General features: G+C 35.4%; 1 protein-coding gene and 1 long non-coding RNA gene across 2 annotated transcripts in view; one reads left to right on the top strand and one right to left on the bottom strand.

Annotated features, from left to right (window-relative positions):
- The first annotated feature begins 433 nt into the window (after window positions 1–433).
- LOC128014662 (uncharacterized) overlaps window positions 434–12,703 on the top strand; it is a 109,114-nt gene continuing 96,844 nt past the window's right edge. The window contains exon 1 of the mRNA XM_052598375.1: window positions 434–2,350. Coding sequence (XP_052454335.1) covers window positions 1,083–2,174 — 1,092 coding nt within the window. The 5' untranslated portion in view covers window positions 434–1,082 and the 3' untranslated portion in view covers window positions 2,175–2,350. The remainder of the gene's footprint in view (window positions 2,351–12,703) is intronic.
- Window positions 9,262–11,182, bottom strand: LOC128014678 (uncharacterized). Its single transcript, XR_008183615.1, has 4 exons — window positions 10,732–11,182; window positions 10,578–10,643; window positions 9,756–9,892; window positions 9,262–9,640 (listed from the first exon to the last, which is right to left on the bottom strand). It is a non-coding gene; the product is annotated as an uncharacterized LOC128014678 (long non-coding RNA).

The following is a 12,703-nucleotide window of genomic DNA, read 5'->3' as shown; positions in this document are numbered from 1 at the left end:
CCATGGTATAATGAGCATACTCGCACCCTAAAGAGAGCAGCCCGAAAAATGGAGCGCAGCTGGAGGAAAACACAGGTACTTTAAATACGAGGTATTTTGTATTGCTTGGCGGGAAAATAGCATATCCTACAGAAAAGCATTAAAAACTGCTAGATCTGATTACTTTTCTTATCTTTTAGAAGAAAACAAACATAACCCCAGGTATTTATTCAATACAGTGGCTAAATTAAGGAAAAATAAAGCCTCAACAAGTGTTGACATTTCCCAACACCACAACAGTAATGACTTTATGAACTACTTTACTTCTAAAATCGATACTATTAGATATAAAATTTCAACCATTCAGCCGTCGGCTACAGTATCACATCAGACAGTGCACTATAGACCCCCTGAGGAACAGTTTCACTCATTCTCTGCTATAGGAGAGGAAGAATTGTATAAACTTGTTAAATCATCTAAACCAACAACATGTATGTTAGACCCTATACCATCTAAGCTCCTAAAAGAGGTGCTTCCAGAAGTCATAGGTCCTCTTCTGACTGTTATTAATTCTTCATTGTCATTAGGATATGTCCCCAAAACCTTCAAACTGGCTGTTATTAAGCCTCTCATAAAAAAAAAAAAAAAAAACACAACTTGACCCCAAAGAACTTGTTAATTATAGACCAATCTCGAATCTCCCTTTTCTGTCCAAGATACTAGAAAAGGTGGTATCCTCACAATTATATTCCTTCTTAGAGAAAAATGGTATATGTGAGGATTTCCAGTCAGGATTTAGACCATATCATAGTACTGAGACTGCTATCCTTAGAGTTACAAATGATCTGCTCTTATCATCTGATCGTGGGTGTATCTCTCTATTAGTTTTATTGGATCTTAGTGCTGCGTTTGACACAATTGACCACAGCATTCTTTTGCATAGACTTGAACACTTTGTTGGCAACAGTGGAAGTGCATTAGCATGGTTTAAATCGTACTTATATGACTGCCATCAGTTCGTAGCAGTGAATGAAGATGTATCATATTGATCACAAGTGCAGTATGGAGTACCTCAAGGCTCAGTACTAGGGCCGCTACTCTTCATGCTTTATATTTTACCCTTGGGAGATATCATCAGGAAACATGGTGGTAGCTTTCACTGTTATGCTGATGATACTCAGCTCTATATTTCCTCGCAGCCCGGTGAAACACACCAATTTGAAAAACTAATGGAATGCATAGTCGATATAAAAAATTGGATGACGAGTAATTTCTTACTGCTAAATTCAGAAAAAACAGAGGTGTTAATTATAGGGCCTAAAAACTCTGCTTGTAATAACCTAGAACACTGTCTAAGACTTGATGGTTGCTCTGTCAATTCTTCGTCATCAGTTAGGAACCTAGGTGTGCTGCTTGATCGCAATCTTTCCTTAGAAAGCCACGTTTCTAGCATTTGTAAAACTGCATTTTTCCATCTCAAAAATATATCTAAATTACGGCCTATGCTCTCAATGTCAAATGCAGAAATGTTAATCCATGCATTTATGACTTCAAGGTTAGACTATTGTAATGCTTTATTGGGTGGTTGTTCTGCACGCTTAGTAAACAAACTACAGCTAGTCCAAAATGCAGCAGCAAGAGTTCTTACAGGAACCAGGAAGTATGACCATATTAGCCCGGTCCTGTCCACACTGCACTGGCTCCCTATCAAACATCGTATAGATTTTAAAATATTGCTTATTACTTATAAAGCCCTGAATTGTTTAGCACCTCAGTATTTGAATGAGCTCCTTTTACATTATACTCCTCTACGTCCGCTACGTTCTCAAAACTCAGGCAATTTGATAATACCTAGAATATCAAAATCAACTGCGGGCGGCAGATCCTTTTCCTATTTGCCGCCTAAACTCTGGAATAACCTACCTAACATTGTTCGGCAGACACTTCACACAACCGGAAACACTTCACATAACACCCTATGTACTTGCTACATCATTAGAAGAATGGCATCTACGCTAATATTTGTCTGTTTCTCTCTTGTTCCGAGGTCACCGTGGCCACCAGATCCAGTCTGTATCCAGATCAGAGGGTCACTGCAGACACCAGGATCCAGTACGTATTCAGTCCAGATGGTGGATCAGCACCTAGAAAGGACCTCTACATCCCTGAAAGACAGCGGAGACCAGGACAACTAGAGCCCCAGATACAGATCCCCTGTAAAGACCTTGTCTCAGAGGACCACCAGGACAAGACCACAGGAAACAGATGATTCTTCTGCACAATCTGACTTTGCTGCAGCCTGGAATTGAACTACTGGTTTCGTCTGGTCAGAGGAGAACTGGCCCCCCAACTGAGCCTGGTTTTTCCCAAGGTTTTTTTCTCCATTCTTTCACCGATGGAGTTTCGGTTCCTTGCCGCTGTCGCCTCTGGCTTGCTTAGTTGGGGTCACTTCTTCTACAGCGATATCATTGACCTGATTGCAAATAAATGCACAGACACTATTTAACTGAGCAGAGATGGCATCACTGAATTCAATGATGAACTGCCTTTAACTATCATTTTGCATTATTGAGACACTGTTTTCCAAATGAATGTTGTTCAGTGCTTTAACGCAATGTATTTTGCTTAAAGCACTATATAGATAAAGGTGATTGATTGATTGATTGATATTACAAATCTGACACACTCATCCCGATTAATTATTTATTCATTTATTATTATACATTTATACAAGGTTTTAGTAATATTGTGAGTAGTTTCATTATTATAATTATTATTTACATTATGGTTATTAATATTTTCAATATCATAGAAACATTTAACAGTGATGGAATGATGGCGATGTGATGATAATTTGCTTGATATACGGGCGGTAATGGTATAACGTATATATTAAATAATTAAAATAAATAAATGAATAAATAAATGGATAAATGAAATGATGATGATAATAATGATATAGATATATAAAATATAAAAATATAACCAAATCAAGTCAACATTTAACACATACCACACATGATTTTAATGCACCAAATGCTGATTTTAATGCACTTCACCTTCTTTTTAATGCACCACCTTAGTTTAGGCATACATACAAATAGTAACTGTACAGTGAAAGGGAAAGAAAAGGGGAAAAAAGAAACAGAAAAGAAAAAGGAAAAAAGAGGGGAAAAAGAAGAAGGAAAAAAAAGAGAGGGGGGAAAAACATGTACACTTACACAGAAACTAGGAGAGGTGTGGTATGTGGTGGGTGTGTGTCACACGTGTGTGTATTGTTATTATTATGTTGGCTTGGCAACAAGCCAACATACTGTTATGCTATTTAAACTTATTTTTATTATTTTTATTTTTTTTAATATTATTCTTCTGAGAAAAAAATTCTGAACGGTACTCCTCCTAGGGCTTTAAAGCCACAAGCCCCAAACTCGGCAGACACCTAAGGGATAGAGGGGTGGTGTGTGCTATATCTTTTCAGAGTGATCAGACTTAAAAAATTTTTTTATTAATTTTTAAATGTAAAAATTGTCTGAGAAAAATTGCGCCCCTACAGTTGCAATGAGATTTAGGGCAGGGGAGCAGTCAGACGAGAGAAGAATCGCTGCTGCTCAGCTCAGGCTGTCTACACGGAGCCGACAACAAGCAAATTCATTCTTATTTAAGACCTTTTAAAAACGCGATTGCACGCAATCCACACGTTAGAACACACCAAGAGCTAAATTGAGATGTTTCTGAACTGTTTAAAGTAATAACATGATATATTCGCGGCAGCCAACTGCTCGCGAGCTTGCGATGTATTTCTCTGAACACTTGAAGTCCACATTTACAGCCTTTCACATTAAAACACTGCAGCGAAACGGCACAAAACATTTAGAAGAATATATTATAGCCTACACATGAAAATGAGTGTTTATATGTGCTTGTGAGATTTCTCTGAACGTCGCAGCGATTTCTCAGCGTTGCATAACATGGTAAAGCAGGGAGCTACACTGAGACCAAAAGGGTCGCATGCATCACTGATTATTTTTGTACCTACTTATGTGTTATGCTATGATTTAATATGACCATTTATTACAACAGAAATGTGTATTTTAAGAATACGTTTTATAACGTGCTCCGAGCATTCAACACGAGCTTCAGCCCAGCGCTGCGGGAAACTGAACTGAGCAGCTTATTATGGAAGGCCAAAAGGGTCAAATTCACGTGAATTTTAACGCGTCGACAACACGTTAAATACGTGTATTTCACGCGTAAACAACACGTATTTAACGCGTTAAATACGTGTTGTTTACGTGTTAAAAATCAGCGCGTATTTAACGTGTATTTAACGTGTATTTCACGTGTTAAATACACGTGAAGTACACGTGAAGTACCCGTTAAAAATCAGTTTGAACGGGTCAATGTCATTGGCTGCTGAGGACTTGGGTCAAACCACTTCTGTGAGCTTAGAGGGGTGTACCATTCACAGACAGGCAACCATCATTTAACATGCTATAGATCAGCTTATTCCGCCTTATTATTTTGTCTTTTATTGTATAGACTATAGAAATAATATAATTTAATTGGAGTTAATTGGAATATTTATTTTTTAATAAATATTAATTAACATTTTGTGGTGATAGTATAATGTTTATAAAAGTTACAGTATTTTGTAATGAAACAGGACTTTTTGTTTAGCTTTTGACTCGTAAAAATATACTATTTAAATACTGTTGCTTTCTGAGTGCCATACACAAAAATACCAACTCATAACTCCACGAATATAGCAAGGAGAGTCAAAAGTTATAGTCTGATTCTACTGTGACGATCCAAGGGGCTGTAGTATTTTATTTTGCCCAGCAGGTGTCATGGGGTAACACTTTTTGTGTCTTTAGGTTAAGTGCTGTGATGCAGGTGTGGAAAATTTATTGTGATTAACCATGCTGCCTATAAGATGCTGGCTTTCTTACCCTCTGGAGGGAAGGAGATTGGGGCTTGGTCTTTGCTGGTCTTGCTGTTTGGTGGTCAGGCGGACTTTCTCACGCTATCAGTCCAGGGCTTGATGTTGTGTTTTTGTATCTTTATATTTTTTTTATGTTTTACCTCAATGTGGTTATGGCTGTTTTCTGATTAAAACACATATTTGTGCAAATTTGATTATGTTGTATGGACTCTCTATTCATGTTGTTACTCCTTGATCCAAGGGGTTGTAACACTACGTTCTGTCAAATGTTTAATAGAGCTCTCCAACTGATTCATGGGTTTAGGTATTTTTTTACATACGAAAGATTGTATGGATTGTTTTGATTTTGGACTCCTTTCAATCTTGAGAATCTGCTGTAAATAATGATATGCCATTTTCACAATCAGAGCATGTTTCATGAAGTTATAAAGGTAAAACCATGAGAATATTGTAGCATGTGTGCATTTGGAGTTTTTTTCTTGTTTTGTTATCATTCGATGACGGATATCTTCAAATCTAAATGATAGATTATTGTATAATTGGGCTCATTTTAATCGAGAGAATTTTACATTTTCCAATATTATTAAAATAACTAAATTACTAGTAACTACTTACTGCTCAACTCTGACTTTCAGTAAATAAAAATATATATTTGCACATTCTCCTGCTGAGAAATAACTGACAAAAATGTAAGAAAAAATATAGCGTTCAAGATAAATTATTTATATCCATCATATTTGATATTCAATATCTCAGGACATACATAAGTTTAGTTAAAGTACTGGTTTCAAAAGTTTTGTGATAGTATAAGACTTAAGTGAGCATCGAGCATTAACATTTGTGTGGGGGAAATAGTTACAATGGAGATAAGCAATCAATTCAGGTTTAAGATACAAACCATTGAAATCAATATGTCTTTAGAATACAATCATCTTAGGAATCAACAGCTTTTATTGTGCTTACATTTACAGCTATCGCCAAGCAGGTGGCACTTATTGAAACCTCTTTTTTTTGTTCAGCAATTCTGCACTTTTTGTTCAGCGATGCACTCATCAGACAATCAGTTATTAGGGACACAGGTGATGTTATAAGACATAAGCATTTAAGACTTTCAGGATTAGAATGAGAGCTTGTACTACTGTGTTTGTTAGACCCAGATAAATGTAAGCTATCCAATCATTTGTGAGGAGATGCTTCAGGACAGGGAGACGGCAGCATGATCACTTGCAATTTTTTCCTTGGATATGCCATCATTTTTGCTCATAAAAGGTAAAAGTAATACATTATTCGTAACTGTACACACAATATCAACAAAACAGTTGCTCGTTCTGCCGTGTTGTCTTTAATAGGAGTACAAAAATTAACCGAAACTCATTGAAAACATATATATATATATATATATATATATATATATATATATATATATATATATATATATATATATATATATATACATACACACATATACACATATATATATATATATATACATATATATATATATATAGCTTTAAATAACTACTTAACAAAAAAAAAAAAAAATCTTTCATTATAACTATAACCCATAAAGATGTACTTATCTCTAAAAGCGCTTCTAATGAGGAGATGACGAGTCGGGATTGCAACTGTCATGATCCCAGTTCTTTCTCTTTTCTATCTCGGTCTCCATCTGCTGGTTCTTTCTTTTCCTTTGCGCTCACTTATCTCTACTATCATCATCTTCAGCTGTTCCTCGTTCTCCTCCGCTCACCTGCTCTCTATCTCCTATCATAGGCTCTCTATTTCTAGCTCTGTCTCTTTCCATTCCCTGTTAGATTATTACTAACCACTTTGGATGTTTCTGACGTTTTTGTGCTTTTTCTACAGACCATTAGTCCTGTCCTGTCCTGTCCTGTCCTGTCTAGTCTTGTCAAGTCGTTTGGAGAGTTTTGTATGGACTGTTTGTTGCCTGTCTTGTTCTCCCCCAGTTATCTGCCGTGAGGAGTAACGAGGGGTCCGCCGCCTCACCTGTAACCTGTCTCGCTGATCACAATCTTCCCAGACCAGCCACCTAAAGACACAAAAAGTGTTACCCCATGACACCTGCTGGGCAAAATAAAATACTACAGCCCCTTGGATCGTCACAGTAGAATCAGACTATAACTTTTGACTCTCCTTGCTATATTCGTGGAGTTATGAGTTGGTATTTTTGTGTATGGCACTCAGAAAGCAACAGTATTTAAATAGTACATTTAGGCGAGTCAAGAGCTAAACAAAAAGTCCTGTTTCATTACAAAATACTGTAACTTTTATAAACATTATACTATCACCACAAAATTTTAATTAATATTTATTAAAAAATAAATATTTAATAAAACTGCAATTTAAATATATTATTTCTATAGTCTATACAAAAAAGGATAAAATAATAAGGCGGAATAAGCTGATCTATAGCATGTTAAATGATGGTTGCCTGTCTGTGAATGGTACACCCCTCTAAGCTTACAGAAGTGGTTTGACCCAAGTCCTCAGCAGCCAATGACATTGACCCGTTCAAACTGATTTTTAACGCGTACTTCACGTGTACTTCACGTGTATTTAACACGTGAAATACACGTTAAATACACGTTAAATACGCGCTGATTTTTAACACGTAAACAACACGTATTTAACGCGTTAAATACGTGTTGTTTACGCGTGAAATACACGTATTTAACGTGTTGTCGACGCGATAAAATTCACGTGAATTTGACCCTTTTGGCCTTCCATAGCTGATGACTCGCGTGTGCACGAGAGAGAGCCGCACGTCTCGCGGACAGGGACGCACGTCCTGATTCTGCCGAGTTCCACGCGTTCCTGGGTCAACAAGGGAGGTGCTTAAGGTAAATTTGAGCAACCAATCAGATTACTCACGTCACGTGACATGTGCCAGCCTCAGCTTGCGCGCCACTATTTGAATTGTGTGCTTTGACGTCGCCTTCATTTTGCAAAGGTAAGTGCATATTATTTAAAATGTGCCATTTCAAGTGTGTTCATCCCTGCTCAGCATAATATATTATTTTCAATTGCACAATGGATTCATAACTGACGCGAACATTCGCTGAACTGCGCATATATTAAGGTCCAAATCGCCAAACGCCGATCCTATCGGACAGGAAGGCGCCCACGATCGTTTTGCCCCGGTCCGGTGTGGGGTTTCCCCCGTGATCGCGTCGTCGGATCTTTTTGTACGATTATTTATATCACTTTTTTGTCATGTATTCGTTTAGCAGATGCTTATACTAATCCTTCTGTGAAAGAAAAGCTAAACACTTTTGCAGATGGATTCAAGTATCCCAGAGTGCAGTCTGGACGATGGGGCGGGGCGACACGTTGGGGCGGAGCGACACGTGTTGCCCCGCCCACCTCAGCGGTTATTGGTTTATGATTAAGACGAGCTTATTGGTGTACAGATGAGTTATGATTTTACAGCTTATTGGTATAGAGAATTATGACGCTATTAGCAGGATTGGAATGCGGAAGTAGACACTCAGATGAATAAACTTTTAATATAAATTAAAAAGTGAATATAAATGTTGTGTATAAATGTTTTTGCATTTATTGTTGCATTTCCACAACATCCCGTATAAATACAAAGAGTTTTGTATTACGACGAACAGAATAGAAATAAATGGTCTACTCCCTCAATGGCTGTAGTGTAGACGCTACCTCGGCATTACTCGCTGGTTTGAAAATGACACGGCAATATTATGCGAAGTATGGTTATGTAGATAGTCATGGAGTAGTAGGAGTACCTTGATTTATATATTCAACTTATATATATATATATATATATATATATGTGTGTGTGTGTGTGTGTGTGTGTGTGTGTGTGTGTGTGTGTGTGTGTGTGTGTATATGTATATGCATATGTGTGTGTGTGTGTGTGTGTGTGTGTGTGTGCTTCATGTGTGTAACAAATTGTCACTAGTCTCTGAACGTCACCAATAATATTCTGAACATTCCCTTGGCCCCTACGAAAATTTACCATGGTTCTGCTACAGTAACTATAGTAAAACTATGGTGTTTTTATAATTACAGCTCACAGTAATTAATATGCCAACAAATATTTTTACTACAATAAATCCATGGTTACTTTTTGCAAGGAAGGAACTATACAGGTTCTAAAGAACTTGCCCAAAAACACTTGTTACTTTCTGTTATTTGTTTTCTGAACTGCACTACTGAAAACCTCATTAATCCTCACAATCCTGTCACAACTAAATTAAGAATCCATTATGAGCAATGCATAGCAAATGATGTTATCATCAAATATGAGAAACCTTAAAGAATGACAGACTGATGTAAATGACTGAAACCTGTTGTCATGCACGTGTTTTCCATAGCTTTTTTATTAAAACATTATACACTGCAAAGTTTAACTTTAAATGACATCAATTAATACATCAAAACCAGTTGATCTCAGTCCATTCTCTATTTCCCTTCAATGAACTTAACACACAAATGTGTTTCATGCCACAAAAAACTAAAAAAAAAAAAAAAAAAAAAAAAAAAACAGTCCTTGGAACAAAATCCTGTGTAAACAAAAGCCCAGAAGATCACCACGCCAGTCTCTTCCCTGTACCCTGGTGGGTTAAACTTGAAAAGGGCTCTGCACTGCACGCATTCCCTGATGATGTACATCCGTCTAAACTCGTTCCGGTCAGGAGACAGGAGGACAATTCTTCCAGTTGGCCACAACTTATAGTGTAAAGACAAAATACATGAAAGATAATAATAATAATACAAAAAAAGTTTAACAGCCTTCTACTACAAAATTCAATTGGAGAATGAGCATTAAACGGGGAAACCTTACTGTCTAGCCAGGCAAACTGTGCCGCTTTCCGAAAAACTTCGGAGCACAACCCTAAACCATCTGCAAACCAGAGAAAGTGTCAAATATGCAGAGTCACCCGCTGACAAAATAACTTCCCTGAGGATTTCCAGTGGAAGCTGTTGAATCAAAAACATACATAGGTTTATTTATACATGTATATAATAGTTATTAAACATTATATAAACACTGAATACAGACAACCTTGCTTTAAAACTCTCATTAAAAACTCTATAGATTGTTGTCACAACTGCATACTCATTCTTTTATAATACCACTAATAAAATGTTAATATATACAGTACTGTGAAGTATTAGGCATGTTAGTATTTTCACATTGAAAAAAAACTGTTTTAAGCCAAGTATTTATATCTTTTGCTGTTGTGTGTCAGTAGGATATATTAGTTTACATTTCCACACATTCATTTTGCCATTAATTGTAATAATCCAGTGAGATATTTGTATATATTTGTATGCATGATCCACATGAAGATCTTTTACATTGAATATAAATATTTCTGTCTTATATGGTGAACAATATCCACATTAGATCGCAAACAGAAGTTATTTAAAAAACTCGCTGCTGTCTGAAAATGAATTAAGCTGAAATGTTTTTAAATGTCTTTGATGCTGATGTTAACTGATAGCTATATATTAAATAATCCACAGTGCTGACCAATATAGTACTTGTACATAATACCAATTTCACATCTGAACAACTATGTAGCTGTAATAACTAAAATACCTCTGCATGTACACACATATGTAATTATTAGTTCTTAATGAATGTATGTGCACAAATAACCTGCTTTGCTGGACTCTGCCTGAAGACATGGTGAATGGTGAAGTTCCTCCCCTCAGTGGTTGAGCTCTAAAAGAACAAATGTCAAGACGTAGGTATATTGCTAGATATAGTACAGAGTTATGTTTCATGTAGCAACATTCAAACAGCTACATACATTTGCGGAGTAAAGCTGTCCAGGAGAACAGAACACACCACCTCCTGATCATGTCATCCTGAAAAATAATAATAATAATAATATACACACAAAAATCATGCATGTCTGTTCAAATAACTTGACAAATGTGATGCCATACCTCTGTAAAATCGAATGAACTAAAGCCATGTACAGAGTGTACTGTTACAATCCACAAAGAACAATAAAATAAGCAATTTATAACAATTATTAACAATAATTATTCAAATTGAACGTACCATGGATAAATAAATGATCGAACATCGCATTTCATATTATAAGATATTTACACAACCACTTTTACTCACCTCAAGCAATCAACGGAATAGCGTTATTACTCTGCTGCTGCAGTTGCCACCGTTCTGTTTGTTTCAACGCAAACTGCCCCCTGCTGGCTCGGAGGAAAATGTCAAAGGCGGGGAAAACAAAAATGGGCGGGGCGACACGTGTCGCTCCGCCTCGAAGTGTCGCCCCGCCCCATCGGCCAGACTGCACTCTGGGGTTACTCGATGGATTGGGGGTTTGCCGTCCATCAACAACAAGGAAATATATTGTGTTGACCCGGAGACATCATTAACCCATCCAATATACAGTATGACACACATTTATCAATCACTGTATTTAAATAATAATCATTATTATAATAATACAATATCCAATTTAAAACAACCATTAATCTATCACTATATTGTAGTAATAATAATACAAATAATAAAATCTTGTGTTGACCCAGGGACATTATATTCTTGTGATGACCCAGGGACGTCATATTCTTGTGATGACCCAGGGACGTCATTCTTTATAGCTCATCTGATATAAGACAAACAGTAATTAATCACTTCATTTTAATAATAATAATGATACAATATCTAATATATGACCAAGAGTAATCTATCACTATGCTGCAATAATAATAATAATAATAATGAAATATCTTGTGTTGACCCAGGGACTTCATTCTTTATATCTCATGTAATATAAGACAAACAGTAATTAATTACTTTATTTTAATAATAATAACAATATCTTATATAAGGCCAAGAGTAATCTATCACTATACCGCATTAATAATAATAATAATAATAATGAAATATCTAGTTTTGACCCAGGGACTTCATTTTTTATAGCTCATCTAATATAAGACAAAGTAATTAATCACTTTATTTTATTATTATTAATAATAATAATACAATATCGAATATAAGACCAAGAGTAATCTATCACTATACTGCAATAATAATAATATTAATAATAATAATAATAATAATAGTACAATATCTAATATAAGACCAAGAGTAATCTATCACTATACAGCAATAATAATAATAATAATAATAATGAAATATCTTGTGTTGACCCAGGGACTTCATTCTTTATAGCTTATCTAATATAAGACAAACAGTAATTAATCCCTTTATTTTATTACTAATAACAATAATAAAATATAATATATGACCAAGAGTAATCTATCACTATACTGCAATAATAATAATAGTAATAATGAAATATCTTGTGTTGACCCAGGGATGTCATTCTTTATAGCTCATCTAATATAAGACAAACAGTAATTAATCACTTCATTTTAATAATAATAACAATAATGATAATAATAATAATGAAATAAAGCATATATTAATGCATTATTTTGCTTGACCTTATTCTACATTCCTAATCCTATCTAATACCTAAACTGAACAAGGAACTTACTAATTGTTAATAAGCAGTAAACTACTTAGGAAGTTTATTGAGTAAAAAGTCATTATTGATATTGAATAATGTGTTCCCTATACTAAAGCGTTACCTGTACTGTTACTATTTATATAACTTTTTTAAAGTAAATATTAAATTGGTTAAATTTAACATTAAATCTATTATTCTTTTTTCATTATAGCTTTAAGATTTTAAATCAACTTTCAAATAATTCCTCAACAGGTTTGAAGATTTCTCAGTTCTT

The sequence above is a fragment of the Carassius gibelio genome, chromosome B25 (assembly GCF_023724105.1).
Source record: "Carassius gibelio isolate Cgi1373 ecotype wild population from Czech Republic chromosome B25, carGib1.2-hapl.c, whole genome shotgun sequence".
Classification (NCBI taxonomy): Eukaryota; Metazoa; Chordata; class Actinopteri; order Cypriniformes; family Cyprinidae; genus Carassius; species Carassius gibelio.
The sequence above is the reverse complement of the archived record's forward strand: the minus strand, read 5'-3'. Positions and strand labels throughout refer to the sequence as shown.